The sequence below is a fragment of the Pelodiscus sinensis genome, chromosome 2, assembly GCF_049634645.1.
Source record: "Pelodiscus sinensis isolate JC-2024 chromosome 2, ASM4963464v1, whole genome shotgun sequence".
In the NCBI taxonomy this organism is placed as follows: domain Eukaryota; kingdom Metazoa; phylum Chordata; order Testudines; family Trionychidae; genus Pelodiscus; species Pelodiscus sinensis.
Window position 1 is genome coordinate 67625178 of NC_134712.1, and position 19374 is coordinate 67644551.

General features: G+C 40.7%; 1 protein-coding gene across 1 annotated transcript in view; it reads left to right on the plus strand.

The window, feature by feature from the left end:
* Positions 1 to 19374, plus strand: part of PXDNL (peroxidasin like) — a 175333-nt gene that overhangs the window by 136437 nt on the left and 19522 nt on the right. The window contains 2 exon segments of the mRNA XM_075919820.1: positions 1791 to 1901; positions 6615 to 6757. Of these exon segments, the coding sequence (XP_075775935.1) occupies positions 1791 to 1901; positions 6615 to 6757 (254 nt within the window).

Sequence of the window (19374 nt, forward strand, 5' to 3'; positions counted from 1 at the left end):
AGGTCTCTTCCAACCCTAATCTTTTATGATTCTTTCACTGTAGAATTCAGCTCATAACATCCTGAGGTCACAACACATTGTTTTCTGTATTTTAATCAAAGAACTAACCAAAATATATATTGAAAAGATAAAGGTATGATTTAGAAAACAAACAAAAAAACTCTAAAGGAAAACTTTGAAAATCAAGGAGAAAAGAATTATTAATAAGAACTGGGATGCACCCCCAGAGATGTGAGGTACTTCACCGCTACGTGCCTTTCACATGAAACAGTTTGAGCCTGTAGTTGAGCTCCCTGAAATCAACGCATGCACTGCCTTCCAGGTCTCCACAGACCTTTCTGCCTGAAAGTTTAGTTCTGTTTGTAGCGTTTTTTTTAAAGGAAGAATTAGGGCTAATTGTGTATAATCTCCCCAAAACCAACGTTCTTTAGCAAAACCAACACTGATTGCCAAGTATCTTCTATTGTCTTTGTCAATAAATGCATTTGCCATTTCTGTCTTGAGAGATAGATTATGAACATAATTGATGACAGTTGCTGAGTAAAGTAAAGCAAAACATTTTTACAGAAGAAAAAGAGGCATGATGGAATGTTTTTAAAATCAGTTCTCAAAATGTTGGCTGCATGGCAGAATGATTCTTTATTGCTTTATCAAAACTGATACTCCAAAACACACAGTGTCATACAACAAAATAGTGCAAATAAAAATAGCAGATGAAACTCAGAAGTTAATCAATTTCTTGTAGGGGTGAGTAGTTTATGAGATTTTTTGGCCAGGCATGGTGATCATGTCTCTCTTTGTGCAGCAAGCATTGTTTAGGTAAAGATGATACCAGTGTCACTTGGTCGGATGACAGCAAGTGAAGGACTTTATAGTTGCCAATCCTTCAAGTGTGGGCAGCAGAAAAGGATTAAGGGCACTTGAATATGCTGCCATAAATCCCCTACTACAGTGCCTATAATCTGAGGAAAGACTTCAGAATACAAGATCTTCTGAATTAACTTTTCAATGTGGTGATGAATGTTATAATTCAGAGATTTTTGCAATGATGATATAGGCCACATTTTAAATGAGATTTCTAAAACTGCACTTGTCTTGCACACTCATACATGCTTTTTCCCATGGGACATTGGTCTGTATCTAACAGAAGGTGTTATTGCCTGTAGGGTTGCATCTAGACTACAGGGTTCTGTCGACAAAGCACCTTGCTTTGTCGACAGAACTCAATGTGTCTGGATGCTCTTTGTCGACAGAAGTTTTGTCGACAGGTACTGTTGACAAAACTTCTGTCGACAAAACCCGGTAGTCTAGACGTACCCTATATGTTGGTTAATGTTAATACAGTATGAAGATACATATCTTCACAAGACAATGTAATTATAATATCTTATTGTAAAAATAAATAAATAAATAAAAGTCCCCCACACAATGTTGTATGTTGTATATAGCAATAAGCTAGGTTGATATAATCAATCTTTAAGAATGAATTTCAGAGTAATTTTACCCATCTGTTTTTGTTGAAGATTAAAAGTACAATAAAAGTAGAAAAGGTACATCAAGTACAAAGAGGAATAGTCCTTATTCAGCATTGTGTTTAAGTATATGTTTAATTTTAGGCACAGATTTAAATCCCATTGTTTTCAATGTGTTTAAATGTTTACTGGATTGGAGCTTACATAAATCACATAAAAGCAACTTGATGCTACAGCTTTTGTAGGGGCGCTTTCTTTAAAAATGAATCTTCTTTCAGAAATAACATTAGTATGAATTATTGTGTTCACAGATTGTAGGACACAGGGACAGTTTGGGGTTCTGTCTCACCACTTTAAGAGCAAACGATCTGATGAATACAATTATCTCAAAAAGAACAAAAGGGGTGAGGAGACCAATAGAAGAAGCAGGTATATGTGTATATGAGTTATCCTCCTTAGAGATGAGAATAAAATGTGTGCACATGAAAGATTTTGGTTATTAGTTTTAGTCTTCAAAAGGTTATTGCTTATTAATCTGTTACACTGAGAAAATGTGTCAGAAAAAGAGGTCTTTTGAAAGTTCTAATTTTCATCAGACCTGAATACAATTTATGATCTGTCATTTTCAACTTGGGGTGAAGAATGTAGGGCTTTATATGCTGATCTTCCAATGTAATGTTCTTTGGATTCTCTCTCTCACTTTGTTTCTCTCTATTTTCAGCAGCTAATTTCAATAGCTTCTTTTTGCAGCTAGTTATCAGCAGCTTCCCCTTTAGAAGGCCCAGATGCCTTCTTTGTAGCACAGTTGTGCAGCAGGTAATCAGTCACAGGTGCACTGGACCTTGCTCCCTCTTAAAGCAGCCAGTCACCCTATGACAGTGATATATAACATCGATCACTTCTGTCCTCAGAAGTCCCTGAGATCCCTTCTCAATTCCTTTTTTTTTCCCCTCAGAAAATACAGGCCACTAGTCAAATTTTATTCTCATTGGGGTTGCATAGCTGTAACTGGAAGCAGAATGTCCTCCATAGACTTGCTAAACATTTGTATAAAATAATTCAGGCTCTGATCATGGAATTGAGTATGATTTGTACACTGTCACTCCTACCCAGATTTTGAATGGTGAGTTTTCAGAGTGGAGAGAGGTAACTGGTGGACTCCCAAAAGGATCTATACTGGTGTCAATCCTGTTCAACTAGAGAAAGGGGTAAACAGTGAAGTGGCAAAATTTGCAGTTGATACCAAACTGCTCAATATAGTTAAGACCAAAGCAGACTGTGAAGAGCTTCAAAAAGATCCACACCAAACTAAGTGATTGGGCAACAAAAAGGCTAATGAAATTTAATGTTGATAAATGTAAAGTAATGCACAATAGAAAAAATAATCCCAACTATACATACAATACGATGGGGGACTAATTTAGCTATAAATACTTAAAAGAGAGATCTTGGGGTTATTGTGGATAGTTCTCTGAAAACATCCATGCAGTGTGTAGCACCAGTCAAAAAAGCAAATAGAATGTTAGGAATCATTTCAAAAGGGCTAGAGAATAAGACCGAAAATACCTTTTTGACCATGGTATGCCCACATCTTGAATACTGCATACAGATGTGGTCACTTCATCTTAAAAATATATATTGGCATTGGAAAAGGTTCAGAAAAGGGCAACAAAAATGAGTAGGAGTTTGGAATGGGTCTCATATGAAGAGAAATTAAAAAGATTGGGACTTTTCAGCTTAGAAAAGAGGACTCTAAGGGGGGATATGTTAGAGGTCTATAAAATCCTGACTGGTATGGAAAAAGTGAATACGGAAAAGTTATTTACTTATTCCCACAATATAAGAACTAGGGATCACTAAATGAAATGAATAGGCAGTAGGTTTAAAACAAACAGAAGGAAGTTTTTCTTCACTCAACACACAGTCAATCTCTGGAACTCCTTGCCAGAGGATGTAGTGAAGGCTAGGACTTTAACAGGGTTCAAAAAAGTGCCAGATAGATTCATGGAGGTTAGGTCCATCAAAGGCTATTAGTCAGGGTGGGTAGGGATGGTGTTCCTAGCCTCTGTTTCCCTAGAGGTGGGTGACAGGGGAAGGATTACATGACGATTACCTGTTGTGTTCCCTCCCTGTGGGCATTTCGTATTGGCCACTGTTGGCAGAATACTGGGCTGGATGGACGGTTGATCTGATCCAGTATGGTCATTCTTATGTTCTTAGGACTCCTCCTTGAGGAGAGTGGAATAAAAAGCTTTAGGATCAGCTCTTCCCCTGCCTGGCCTAGGTTTGAGACTGCAGAGGGTAGGTAGGAGGAACCTGCAACCAGCCAAAAAGGAGTTTGAAGAACAGCTAGCCAAAAACTCAAAAGGTAATAACAAAATATTTTTTAAATACATCAGAAGCAGGAAGCCTGCTAAACAGCCAGTGGGGCCCTTGGACAATCGAGATACAAAAGGAGCACTTAAAGACGATACAGTCATTGCGGAGAAACTACATTAATTATTTGCTTCAGTCTTCACGGCTGAGGGTGTTAGGGAGATTCCCAAACCTGACCCGTCCTTTGAGGTGACAAATCTGAGGACTTGTCACAGATTGAAGTGTCATTAAAGGAGGTTTTGGAATTAATTGATAAACTTAACAGTAACAAGTCACTGGGACCAGATGGCATTCAACCAAGAGTTCTGAAAGAACTCAAATGTGAAATTTTAGAACTAACAACTATGGTTTGTAAACTATCCTTTAAATCAGTTTCTGTACCCAATGACTGGAAGATGGCTAATGTTACACCAATATTTAAAAAGGGCTCTAGAGGTGATCCTGGCAATTACAGACCAGTAAGTCTAACGTTAGTACCGGGCAAATTAGTTGAAACAATAGTAAAGAATACAATTGTTAGACACATAGAAGAACATAATTTGTTGGGCAAAAGTCGACATGGTTTCTGTAAAGGGAAATCATGTGTTACTAATATATTAGAGTTCTTTAAAGGGGTCAACAAACACATGGACAAGGGGGATCCAGTAGATATAATGTACTTAGATTTCCAGAAAGCCTTTGACAAGTTCCCTCACCAAAGGCTCTTACGTAAATTAAGTTGTCGTGGGATAAGAGCGAAGATCCTTTCATGGATTTAGAACTGGTTAAAAGACAGGAAACAAAGTGTAGGAATAAATGGTAAATTTTCAGAATGGAGAGATGTTTCCCCAAGAGTCAGTCCCAGGACCAATCCTATTCAACTTATTCATAAATGACCTGGAGGAAGAGGTAAACAGTGAGGTGGCAAAGTTTGCAGACTATACTAAACTGCTCAAGGTAGTTAAAACCAAAGCAGACTGTGGAGAACTTCAAAAAGAACTCACCAAACTTAGGGTATGACTACAATAGCTCGTTAATTTGAGCTAGGTAGGCAAATCAGGGAACCGGAGTTGCAAATGAAGCCTGGGATTTAAATATCCTGGGCTTTATTTGCATGTTCCCGTCCAGCTGCCATTTTTAAATCCCCCTTAGTTTGAACAAACTGCCCGTGGCTACATGCAGCAGTTTAAAGTTAATCCAAACTAAGTCCTTAGTTTGGATTAACTGTTACTCCTAATTCCATTTTATACATATAATATGATGGGGGTTAATTTAGCTACAACTAATCAGGAAAGAGATCTTGAAGTCATCGTGGAAAGTTATTTACTTGTTCCCATAATATAAATTCTAGAGGCCACCAAATGAAACTAATGGGCAGCAGGTTTAAAACAAATAAAAGGAAGTTCTTCACACAGTGCATAGTCAATCTGTGGAACTCCTTGCCTTAGGAGGTTGTGAAGGCTAGGACTATAACAGGGTTTAAAAGAGAGCTAGATAAATTAATGGAGGTTAAGTTAATAAATGGCTATTTATCATTATGGGTAAGGAATGGTGTCCCTTGCCTCTGTTTATCAGAGGGTGGAAATGGATGGCAGAAGAGAGATCACTTGATCATTACCTGTTTGATTCACTCCCTCTGGGACACCTGGTATTGGCCACTGACAGCAGACAGGGTAGTGGGCTGGATAGACTTTTGGTCTGAGCCAGTATGGCCATTCTTATGTTCTTATGTAAAGATGGGGAGGTAACAGATCTGTCCCACAAAAGAAAAATAGCCCAGAGGAGCACCTGATTATTACTTCCTCTTCCCAGCCCTGTCCTGCCAATAGGCAATACGTGCAGCCACATAAGTCACTATGAAATTTGGCGCACAGAATATTGTGGTATAGGGTATGAAGTGCCCACATTGTAACCAGATCCAGAGATATTATAAATTTCCTTACTGTGCCATAAGTGGTTTCTTGTTTGCCACAGTGTCATGTCTTTCAAGCTGTTTCCTGAAGTTTCCTCAGACGTAGACAAATGCCATGTCCATTCTTCTGCTTAAGTCGATGTATGTTATGTCAGCCATGGTGTGAGGAAAAACCCACCTCTCTGAGCAATGTAACTCATATTGACTTAAAATGGTGTCTACACCACCCCATTTTGGTGGGAGATGCTCTCCCTTTGACATAGCTTCTGTCTCTCATAAAAGTGAAGCCATTATGTTGATGGGGTAGTGCTCTGTCAGCAAAAAATGTGTCTCCATCAGATGTGGCTACTGATGGAGGTGCCAATTCAGTATAATAGAGAAGACAGGCCCTAACTTACCCTTTCCCCCCTTTTATTGTCATTGTATTCACTAGGATTGGCTTACATTACTCTTGTTTTGTTTTAGAGGTGTGATTTTTTTTGATGGCTAAGCTTACTGCTTTCTTAACATAGTTCTTGGCATGAATACATAATGCAGGTAGTATCTTACATACCTTTGTGTTGCATAATATGTGACATTTGATCTGTCAAGGTGTTTCAGTGTGTAGGACCTGGGGAAGCTTTTTAGAAAAAATATTCTTTTGAGCTCTGACTAATGCAGTAAATGTATCTGTAATGTAAAATGGCATTCATTTTATATTTCAAAAAAGTTTTCAACTCAAGAGAAAGAAAATATCAAAAGCACAATGACATTTCAGATGATGTTTTCCCAACGTTGAGTTAATTTTCAGCATAAATCCTAAAATTCCCATGTGAAATCTTTTCTTCAGATTGTTATTTTTCATTTTCTGGTGTTAAATTTAACTTATATTTCAGACACCTGGGAAATTTGAGCAGACATAGAAATGCAGCAATTGCAACACATCCAATTGACATACTATCCAGTGGATTTACTCAAGATTTCAGACATTTTGCTGCTGAAGGGAGAGAGACCATTGCAGCTCTAAAACACCAGGTTTGTCTTGTTGTTAACTCTTCCACATTAAACTTTGGGTGTGTCTAGACTACAGAGTTTTGTTGACAAAAGTGGACTTTTGTCGACAAAACTATACCTGCATTTACACTACCGCTGAGTTCTGTCGCCATAACGTCGACAGAACTCAGCAGTTTTGTCAACGCTGGTAAACCTCATTTTACGAGGCATAACGCCTTCTGTCGACAGAGTTCTGTCGACAGAAAGTGTTATTGCATGTAGGGTTGTGTCTAGACTACAGGGTTTTGTCGACAAAGCAGCTTGCTTTGTCGACAGAACTGAATGTAGTCTAGACGCTCTTTGTCGACAGAAGCTTTGTCGACAGTATCTGTCGACAAAATCCTGTAGTCTAGACGTACCCTTTGAGGTATGACAGGTTAGCTAAAATGAATATGCCTTCAGCTACTTTCATTAGACTTAGCTGGATCTTTCAGTGTATAAAAAATTATAAATATAGGAAAGTACAAAATGTTTTGTTAAAGGAAGTTGAGAGCTCCAAATTCAGATTCCATGTGACAAACAGCTTAAAATGTATTTTATCTTTTTTTTTCTTGAATATTTGTATTGAATATTTCTACCCACTCACATTGTGTTTAAGGGCTATATTTTATTTTGGATCAGAGATTAAGTCAATCCAGTATAATTTTAGACAGTTCTTTTTAGTACAGATAAATAACCAACTTAGAAAAAGTAGTTACAGTAAAACTGCAATAGTCCAGTATCAAAATGGCAAGAGCCTAGTGAGTGAGCTTCGGCAAAAAACGAGTCACAAGGCAGCAGCGGTAGCAGCTGAACAGAGCGAAAAGGGTAAAAAAGGGTTAAAAAAACTAAAACATTACAGTATACTGTATACAGTATGTACAATAAAAAAGGTTAAAAATGCTTTATATACTGTATGTACCGTACACAGTATATATATATATATATATATATATATATATATATATATATATATATATATATATATATATATATATATATATATACCCAGTTTATAGTACCTCCTGATAGTCTGGCATATCCGATAATCTGGCACCACCTAGGTCCCAAAGGTTCCAGATTATTGGAAGTCTACTGTATATGGAATGCTTGTTCTGCACATACAACATATATATGAGAGCTAAAACTCTGATAAATCTAGTGCAGATTTCCCTTAATTGTCTGATGTGATCCGCTCATAAGCATTCTTCAAAGCTTGAATGTCTATTAATAAAAATAATGTATAAGAAAGGTGACAAATAATATTGTTCACTTTACGCCAGAGTGCACAGGTACTTGATTGTATTATTTCAAGTGATCAACTCAACTACATGAGTTCTTATCTTTCCTCACGATAAAGAATTGTGTATTTGCATAGAGGAATTATCAAAGGCATTTGTGTAAAGTTTAAGCACACGCTGGATGGGTTTAATGAATTTCTTTCAGTTCTAAATAAAAAAAAAGCAAGCAGACATGAAAACAAAGGACATTTTAAGGCCTTTGTTCTGAACCTCTTTGAAGGTAATGAGAATCTTTCTATTAACTTCACTGGACTTTGGATCTGGTTCTTAAAGCTGTAATTTAAATAAATCATTTTAAAGTAAATTTTTTAACTAAAAAGAGTGATGCGTTATAATATTTACTTTATTTTATGTCCTCTGACAACACATTCAAAGTATTTAGAGAAATGTATTTTGCCTGCCTTTTTGTATACAGGCAGTCCCCAGGTTACGTACAAGATAGGGACTGTAGGTTTGTTCTTAAGTTGAATTTGTATGTAAGTCGGAACTGGTACATATTGTAGGGGAAACTCTAGCCAAACATTTTTTTTAGTTTTGGATAGCATAGGGAAAGGTTAACTCCCCTCTAATGTTTGTTTTGCTGTCTGTTCCCCTGTTCAGAAGATTTCACATCTATTTCTGTCCCTGTGACAAACTCAGGACTAAAGGAGTAACTCATCAAATACCAAACAGCTCTGCACCATGCTTTGAGCTAATAGCTTTATTTCCACACACCACCCAGGGTTCTAGGAGGAGGGTCCTTTTTTTGCTAACACAATGAGGCCAGCACTTTGTTTGTTTTGGTGGAGTCTTTGTTTGCCCAGGGAGCCCAGCATGTATAGGGGGAGGAGGGGCGGAGAGGCTGCTTTTGTCTGCTGTTCGGCAGCCTGTTGCTCAGGGGAGGGGGCAGGCGTGCAGGATGCGAGGCCGCGGGGGAGGGGGGCGGGGGGGCAGCGGGCGTGGGGAGGCACTTTTCCTCTGCCCGGCAGCTCTGCGGGATCCCTGTCCCTGTGGCCAGCTGCTGCAGGCAGAGGCCAGTTGGAGCCGGCCAAAGAGGTGGAGGAGGTGGATTCTAGGACCCAGGTGAGCGAGCCCCGGGGACGCTGCTGCGCTCAGGGAGCCCGGCATGTATAGAGGGGAGGAGGGGCAGAGAGGCTGCTTTTGTCTGTTCGGCAGCCTGTTGCTCAGGGGAGGGGGCAGCCTGTTGCTGGCAGGGGGGTGGGGGAGGCAGCGGGCATGGGGAGGCACTTTTCCTCTGCCCAGCAGCTCTGCAGGACCCCAGTCGGAGCCGGCCCGAGGAGGAGGAGGATCCTAGGACCCAGGTGAGCGAGCCCCGGGAATGCTGCTGCGCATGTGCGGGAGTTGCCTCACCCCGTTCGTATCTAGGGATCCGACATAAGTCGGATCCACGTAAGTCGGGGACTGCCTGTATATAAAAACAAGAACTGATAAAGGCCCTTGTAGGGCAAGAACTTCCATGATCCTCTTTTATTTAAAATAGATATCGAGTAATATTTGTATACATTATGCAACCATTTACCCTGGTGGTTCTAAGCTACAGACAACTGCTGTCTGATCACTAACTCCATGTTCTTAGTTGCAAGGCCTCCAGTTCAATAAGTCTGTATTTTGCATTATGAATGCGATAAGCACAATTGTTTCAAATAAACACTAGTTACAAAAATGCTTGAATTAATTAAATCAGATTAAAAAAAACTAATTTTTGTTAGGCTTCTAGGGCTGAGCCTGTTGTATTAAAAATAGTAGTACCGAGAACAGTTGGGGCAGAGAGCTGCATGGTGGCTTCTGGGGCCCTGACCGCAGTACAAAGAATAGAACTGCAGCCCAGCTCCAGTCCAAGCACATTGGTCGTGGCCATATGGCAGACAGTTGCCCCATGTGCCAGGACTGGAGCCAGGGCCATGGTGCTATTTTTAGTACTGCGGCCCAGGCTCCTGATTTGGCAGCTGCCACGCAACCCACTCTGGCCACAACTCCAGCCCTGGGAAAGGGCTGAAGCTAGGGCCAATGCCGTGTGGTGGCTGCCCAGCTGTTCCTGGGGTGGGGCAGTCACCCACCAAGTGGCCCTGCCCCGGAACAGCTGAGCAGCCTCTCCTTGGCTCTGCTAAGAAGGTGCACAGGAGTAAAATTCTTGGTGCGTGCCTGTGCAGGCATGCACCTTAGAGGGAACCTGTCTGCACGTGAGAGTATTTGAACCTAAGTGAAGAAACTGTACTTATATCAGTGATTTCTAGTGATTTCACAGTTTCAGCTGTGCAGATTTTCAGCCTACTAGAGGTGAAATTCTTAAACAGAAGTAATTTCCCTGTATAAGTGTCTGGTGCATGTGTTTGTTTTCCCTGTAAAGTACATAACTGTCATGTGAAACAACATGCATGTAATGATCTCTTGTGTGTTCTGTACCTGAATATCAGGAAACAAAAATGTTTAGGATAAGGGAATGCGCACTTTCAACTTCTTTGCTTATAAGCATCTGTCAGTTCATAGGCCTGTATTAAAATAATATAGTTTATTATGGAATGTATATAGTAGAGATATCAATTATGTACCCAAGAACATGACATGTGCAATTTCATCTTCATTTCTTTCCTGTTAATTGAAATACCAAACTCATTAAAAACTGACCTACAGAGTGTGGATAACCAGAATCCACTTTTTAGGGGAGGAGAATTAAAATGGAACTAGGTACTATGAGAATGATTAAAGAAAATACGACACAGCATGCCAAGCAATTTCCATTCTTGTACAGATGCCAGCTTTCATCTTCCAAATTACGTAATAAAATGTACCCACACTTTGTCAAATGAAACACATTTGCTCTTTCCCTGCGCAGTTTTCAGTCAGCCTCCAAATCTGTCTGTTTTGGCACAAATTATTTGTGAAATCTTCTTTACAATTACTTTCAAAAAGAGGCAAATAAAGATATAGAATGGACATAATCTGCAGTAAGGGAGATTTAAGTAAGATATTTAAAAAAAAACGTTCTAACTATGAGGGTAGTTAAGCTCTGCAATAGAACTACAAGAGAGGTTCATGGAGTTCTTATTACTAGAAGCTTTTAAAAACAAGTTGGGCAAACCCGAAAATTAGGTTTACTTGATCCTGCCACGGTGCCAGGGGCTGGACTTGATGACTTGTCAAGTCCCCTTTCAGCCCTACATTATAATGATTCTTTGTATCAGTGTTTGGTAGTATTTCTACAGATAAATAAGCAAAATTTCATTCCAAAATCTTTGTTTTGTCCATTGAGGGACTGATTCAATACCCACTGAAGTCAGTGGAAATCTCTTCATTGGTTTTAATGGGCTTTGTATCAGGACATTTGTTGATGGCTACATTGGGTATATTTCCATTAGCTTTTTTTTTTTTGTATCATCTAATAATGACAGGGTCTTACATATTTTACCATTTCTTCCCTTGTTACAAAGGTCACTGTCAATATCTTATCTAATCTCTCCATGTCTATATAGCTTTTATAGTCATGATGCTTAAATTCTGTACTTGGATTAGAAAATGTCAATAAAGCTTCCAGTGGTTCACCAGTACCTATGCTCTGAGTGATGGGGCTAGAATGTGATTCTGATAAAAGAATACAAAGAAACATTAGACACTTCTGAAATTTTGAAAAGGAGCATTTTGGAGTATTTTAATTCTTTACACTGCTTATTCCATTTTTCAACATGATCAGAACTAATGCTTGAATAGCACTAAATATCTGAAATACAAGGACTTTTAAAAAAATTATTCTTCAGATACAAGGAGGAATTGAAATCAGCTTTCGATATGGAGGAGATACTGCCTCCCCCTTATAGCCTCACATAGTAACAGAGATGATACAGAAGGAAACTTACAAAGCTTTTAAGGCACAACCATTCTATGTAGGATAGCATGCTCCCACAAATATATCCAGGTTGTACCTCCAAAAACCAGCATTCTCCAGTCTTGCAACACCTGTCATCTGACAGGACCATGGACGCTCCTGGAACAGAGAGCTGGTAGCCTAAGGGCAGGAGAGCCAGCCGGGGCAATAAAGTCAGCAGCCTGGCTGGGAGCAGCATGAGACCGGAGCCAGAGTCCCGTGACAGCTTCTACGGCAGCACGGGGCTAGGCCGAAGTCTCTGGCAGCACAGGCTGGCACAGGGCTGGAGCCTCGCAGCAGTCCCCTGGAGCTCGGGGCTGCAGTTGGAGCGCAGGGCCGCCAGGAGCCCCACAGCAGACCCGGGGAGCACAGGGCTGGGGCCGGAGCTCCACGGCTGTCTCCAGATGTGCAGGGCTGGAGCCCCATGGAAGGAACCAGAGACTTTTTTGCTCAGGAAGCTGGCAGCAGCTTGGCAAGTAGTCCAGCCAGGTTCGGGGTGGGCGAGGGTGAAGCAAGATGCCTTCCTAGGCGATGGGCTTAGGAGCTGATGGCAGGAGACCTTCCCTTGTCCAGCAAATTCTCTCATTCGGGACCAGTCAGGTCCCAATGGTGCCGGAACAGGGAGTTCTAACCTGCAGGGCTAAATTGCAGCATTTGTGCCATTGTTCTTCAAGGAGATGTAGGCTCTAATCGATTTCACCTGAGGTTGTGCGAAGTGCACTGTCTGTTTGGTTCAAAGGAGAGATCTCTGGGCAAGGCAAAAAGCTTTCCTCCCCTATTTTGTCCTAACCCCTTTTTGGCATTCTGCTTCTTGGGTGGAGGATCATGAATGAGAGCTTCTGCACTCCCCAAAGCATAAGGCATGAAGAGAGTAATATTGTAACAGTTGAGTGCACAGCCACAGAAAAGAAGAAAAGGTTCCTGCACAACTTTCTCCATTATGTACATATCAAAGGTAGGGTTGCCAACCCAAATGATTGTCCTGGAATCTCTCAGAATCAGCATCAATCTCCCTGTGACTATTGAAATCAACCCTGATGATTTTAGTAGGCTATTTTAAGAAAATGATATTATGACATGTTAGGAAAAAAATCTCCTGGAATAGTTTCAATCAGAGCTGGCAACTCTAGTCCAAGAGCCTCTCACAATCTGGCCTATGGGGCCCAATCATTCCAAATGACAAATAGCATCAAGCAAATGGCAAAAACAAATCAAAACCTCCCATTGAGATCAGTTGTAGCAGAATGGAGATGAGAACTCCTATGGCAAGAACTGTACCTAAACACAGTCACCAAAAATTAATAATTAAGCTTAATTGCAATCCATAATTTAAGATTAATTCTGTTTTCCCCCTTTTTGCTGTTCTTGAATTTTTAACAGACTGTGATTCCCTAGAAATTGTCTGTAAATATTTAACAAAAAGCATTTATTAACATATTTGAGCTTTTGAATTTTTCACAAATTATATTGCAGTAAGTCCTCGTTAGCATATCCACTAATCAACATGTGGTGGCCTAGCTATGTGATTGGTCACATGGTATGCTAATACCTCTCAACTGTTAAATCTGTTAGGGCACGTATACACAGCAGGGTTAAAGCTGAAATAAGCCACGCAATCTGAGCTACGTCAATTGTATAGCTTCTATTAATTTTTCCAAAGGAAAGTTGATTAGACTTACTAACATCTCTCGAAAGTACTCAGGAAGACAAATAGTTAAAGGTCTGAATGTAGCCTGATTCAAGTGAGTCAGATTTAGGGAATATGCTCACTAATATATTTCCCAACCATTTTGACCAATGTTGAAAGATTTGAAGCTCAAATAGTAAGTTAACTGCAAATATCTTGAGTCCCCTGTCTCCAGGGGTTTTACAGTTATTTGAAATATGATATAGACAGGTTTGCATATTTGTTTTCCTTTTGTAGAAGACATTATTTATTTTGCACAGGAATATGTTAGCTAATAGATAAACCTCTGCTGAAGAAAAAGAGAAAATTAAATAGTACGTCAGCATTAAAGAAACACATTGCATACTTTAATGAGATCGTCAGCAAACAAAACGGATGAGGGGGCATTACAGTTTAAATTGATGGAGAGTGTTCATATGAGAACTTTGTCTTCTCATTTGCTTCTTCTTTTTCGGCATTTCCCTTTTACACAATACATTTCTTTTCTTACTAGGGCATCCTCTCAAGGGTTGCAGTAAATTATAGCATATAGAAAAGTATAACAAGAGGGTGATGTGATTCAGAATCAGCTGGATGATAGTGTTCAATGCAATTTAGAACATGATCTTTAAGGAGAAAAAAATCAGATATCCACTGCAGAAAATGAAGAAGAGTGGGTCTTTTGCCACAAATAGGAAAAAATACTATTTTCATGCCTTGAGTGAAAATATGCATATATTATATAGATAAAAACGTAATGTCAACCAGATATGCAGATATCCCTCAGGATGCAAATATACAAGCTCATTTTATAATGTGGATTCAATGTCACACAGGGTTACAAAGGACAGTGCACTATGATGACTGTTGAAAGTGAACTATTTCTAATTGTAGAGGAAACCCTGTCCCTGCTGCAAAGATGAATAAACAGGTTTGGCTCTAGAATACTACCTGAGGGTTAGAGGGATGAAATCCTTCTGGCTCAGAGGCGCAAATGCCTTTGAGGATAGGTTGTAATTGTTTCTGCGGTTAGCTTGTGGCCCCCATCTACCATCTGGTTTGTCTCCCAGTAGATCTGTGCAAGAGGTTAACTCACTGAACATGCCCCTGTCACTGCCCTGCCAACTCACAAACCCCCCTCTGTGCATATGCTGTGAGAGAGGTCAGATCCCATTATGATGGATGTGGTTTAATTACCTAGAGGGGAAACATTTTAGCAGAGCTGTAATGATCAGACTGCATTACCTCTCTTCTTAACCATCTGTACATGAGAGCAGCAACAGATCTTCTATTGTCTATTCCTGACCTCTCAATGTGTGGGAGGCTTTTACCTCATGAAGAATGCTGCTACTGAAAGGCTGGGTCATACAGTGTATGAGAATGGAGGAAATTTGCAGTCCATTAACTCTTATTCAACACTGAGATATATTTTACTAATTGTAGAATAAAACTCACATAGTATTGTTCATCAGGAGACTTCAAATTGCTTTACATAGGCATGTAAAGATAATTATACTTGTTTTACAAATGAGAGAGGTAATATGAATTGACCAAGGCCACACCATAAATCAGTGGCAGAACCAGCAAGAGAACTCCATTGTTTTCTTTAATCCTTTTTCAGTGACATACATACTGCCTATTTGTATGATGTTCTGGCTATAATTTAAAATGTCCCTGAAGTATATGGAGACACAAATCAGATTAGAATGGAAAAAGATAATTAATTCACATACAGGCAACTAATTGGCCTCCATCTTGAATAAAAAGCCTCATCATTCCAACCCTCTATCACTCAACACACTGGAGCATGCTAACAGCTTGCAGTTTTAGAGCTGCTAACAGCAAATAGCTGCTATTACATTGGCTACCCAGTGTCAACAGACATAACAACAATAACAAAAAATCCCCGACAACATTAGTCTCCGCCTCCTTTAATATTCTAGCAATAATAAATGTAAAACATTAAGGCTACGTCTACATTACATGTTTCTTGTGAAAGAAGCCTTTTGTGCAAGAGGTTTTTCCCAAAAACTTCTTGTGCAAGAGTATGTCCACACCTCAAAGCACATTGCAAAAGCCATTGTGAAAGAGAGAGTCCACACTGCATGGATGCTTTTGCACAAGAAATCTCTGATGCATCAGAGCACCTGTGCTTTTTCCCATGCGGGTTTCTTGCACAAGAAACCCCTCTTGAGCATCCACACTTGCCTTCTTGCGCAACAGCTCTAGCACTAAGAGCAGTTATGCCTCAGAAAAGGAGGTTTACCTACGGCGGAAAAAGCCCTTTGTTCTGCCATTTAACTGTCCATTTAATTGTGCAAGAGCTCATTTGAGGTATGGACGGTCTGCAGATTTATGTGCAAAAAATCTGTTTTTGCGCAAAAACCTTGTAGTGTAGACGTAGCCTAACACTGTAACAATACCAAGCATCTTAACTAAGGGTATGTCTAGACTACAGGCTTTTGTCGACAGAAGTTTTGTCAACAGATACTAGTATGGACAAAGCTTCTGTCGACAAAGCTTCTGTTGACAAAGAATGTCTAGACTACATCCAGTTCTGTCGACAAAGCAAGCTGCTTTGTCGACATGACAATGTAGATGCAAAGGACAGAGTAGATGCAATAACACCTTTTGTCGACAGAACTCTCTCGACAAAAGGCGTTATTCCTCCTAGAATGAGGTTTACAGCCGTCGACAAAACTGCTGAGTTCTGTCGACGTTATGTCGACAGAACTCAGCGGCAGTGTAGACGCAGGTATAGTTTTGTTGACAAAAGTCCACTTTTGTCGACAAAACCCTGTAGTCTAGACACACCCTAAGAGGCTGGAGGCAAACCTGGCAATTACAAGGGTTTATTTTACAATCTAGAATAGTTGCCTTACAGCTACAAGTCCACACTGTCTGCAAGTTTAGGAGAACTTCTGGAATGGTGCAGCAGAAATATCTTTGGCCCTTGATCAGTAGAACAGAAGGGCTTTCATATAATACAACTGTTTTTGGAGGCTTAACTTCCAAGTCCTCTGTAGTACTTGGAACAGGATTCTCAGCAATTTCACTGTCTCTGAATGTAGCAGTTAGATAGTCCAGTGTGTCCTTAACACCTGGTACCTCAAAATCTAAATGAGAATTCTCTACAGGTAACCTGTGCCACACTATGACCTGATAACCAGTGAGGGCCACTGTGAAAATGAATAGCACATACTGAAATGCCTACACCAAATGTTCTCAGACATGCTCATGGCCTTTCCACATGAGTGGCCCTCGTTTATCTCCATGGACTGCAAGACTGTCATAACCAATATGGTCTCCTACAGTAGGGTAGTTTTGCTAACTGTGCTTGTGTACCTAGAATGGGGGGGGGGGGGGGGGAAGGGTGCCTGCTACTGCAAGGGCAGCACATGGAACCTCCCTAGCTGCCCCAGAGCCTTAGGAGCCACTGGGACCTGACAGCTGCTTCCGGGTCTTGGTTTCTGCAACCAGACCTGGCAGGATCCCTTTTTGACTGGGTATTCCAATTGAGAACTAGATGCTTGGCAACTCTAGATAGCTGTGATATTCAGCAGTTATTCCAAAATCCACAGATTGTCAGGGCTGACAACTTCTTTGTTGGGTGGGAGAAAGGAAACATGCTATCTCCTGTCTTTATTTCCAAAAGGAGTGATTTGAGCCTTTGAAATTAACCTCTTGGTTAATGTAAAAGACATGCTTTAATTTGAAGTAGTTGTTGTTGCAGTTAATAAACACAGCAAAAATCATCTGTAGTTTCCAATTGTGCCATTAAATATATTTCAGCAATATAATCAAATTAAACAATAAAACTAACCAGAGTATCCCTAGAGAATTCCCTTTTTTCTTCCTGTTTTTTCTTCCATTGTCCAACAGAGTACTCAGACAGATTTTCCACCCTTTTGCACATACAGCATACATCTGGTAAACATTGATTTAACAGCTCAATATTCTGATAATTGCAGTGTTGCAAAAATATGTTCAAAATGTATCAAAATATCATTATATCAGTTGAACACTTCTTAAAGCACAAAAAGAATTTTATTTTACGTAAAGATAGAACTCCTGCCATAGGTTTCTCCTAAACTTTGCATTACGGTTCTAGATCTCAGTAGTTGACTACCGAGATCTTATTTTTGCTGTAATTAAAACCACTAGTGTGTGAGATTCACCTCAGTCCATAGAGTTTTTGTCTTTTTCTTTAGTGAATGTTGTTCCCTTTAATGACAATTGTAATTCATTGGAGGGTCCTCCAGATAGATCAAACTTCTTTGTTCAAATAAAAGAAACATAATTTCTTGCATGATCTAAAAATAAAAAAGGAGTCCTATAAAAAATGGAAACTAGGACAAATTACAAAGGATGAATACAGGCAGTCCCCGACTTACGCGGATCCGACTTAAGTCGGAACCGCACTTACGAACGGGGCTTTTCTCTCCCCAGAGCTCCCGGGTGGCGAGTCGCCGCCCGTGTCCTCCGGGGCAAGAAAAGCTTCTCCCTGTCTCCCTGGTCTGCTGGGGGGGGGGGGTCCAGCAAAGCCACTGGACCCCCCCAGCAGACCAGGGACACCCGAGCAAAGCCGCCGCCTGGGCGGCTTTGCTTGTTTGCCTGGGAGCAAAGCCGCCCAGGCAGCGGGACTCCCGCTGCTTGGGCGGCTTTGCTCCTGTCCCCCTGGTCTGCTGGGGGGGTCCAGTGGCTTTGCTGGACCCCCCAGCAGACCAGGGGGACAGGAGCAAAGCCACACGGGCGGCAGGGTCCCTCCGCCTGTGCGGCTTTGCTCGGGTCTCCCTCGGGTGCTGGGGGCGGAGGGGGAGCAGCTAGTGCGCCCCCCCCCAGCAGACCAGGCTTTTGTTGCAGGACGCCTCGGGTAGAGCAGCTGGGGTGCTGCTGGGTTGGTCCTGTGGGAACCTACCGGGCAGTGCCCCAGCTGTTCTGTCCCAGGCTCCAGATTCAGCAGCTGTTGAAACTGACCAGGCTGATGCCAGGAAGCTGGGGGCAGAGCAGTCAGTTTCAGTGGCAGCAGCTGAATCTGGAGCCAGTTCCGACTTACATACAAATTCAACTTAAGAACAAACCTATAGTCCCTATCTTGTACGTAACCTGGGGACTGCCTGTATAGGCAAACAATACAGGAATGCAGGCACAAGATTAGAAAGACAAAGGCACAAAATGAGCTCAAACTAGCTACAGGAATAAAGGGAAACAAGAAGACATTTTATAAATACATTAGAAGCAAGAGGAAGACCAAGGACAAGGTAGGCCCACTGCTCAGTGAGGAGACAGAAACAATAACAGGAAACTTTGAAATGGTAGAGATGCTTAATGACTTCTTTGTTTCGGTTTTCACTGAGAAGTCTGATGAAGGAATTCCTAATATAGTGAATGCTAGTGGGAAGGGGGTAGGTTTAGAAGATAAAATAAAAAAAGATCAAATTAAAAATCATTTAGAAAAGTTAGATGCCTGCAAGTCACCAGGGCCTAATGAAATGCATCCTACAATACTCAGAGCGGATAGAGGAGGTGTCTGAGCCTCTAGCTATCATCTTTGGAAAATCATGGGAGACAGGAGAGATTCCAGAAGACTGGAAAAGGGCAAATATAGTGCCCATTTATAAAAAGGGAAATAAGAACAACCCACGAAACTATGGACTAGTTAGTTTAAGACCTGTTATCTTAACTTAGGGAAGATAATGGAGCAAGTAATTAAAGAAATCATCTGCAAACACTTGGAAGGTGGCAAGATGATAGGGAACAGCCAGCATGTAAAGGACAAATCATGTCAGACTAATCTG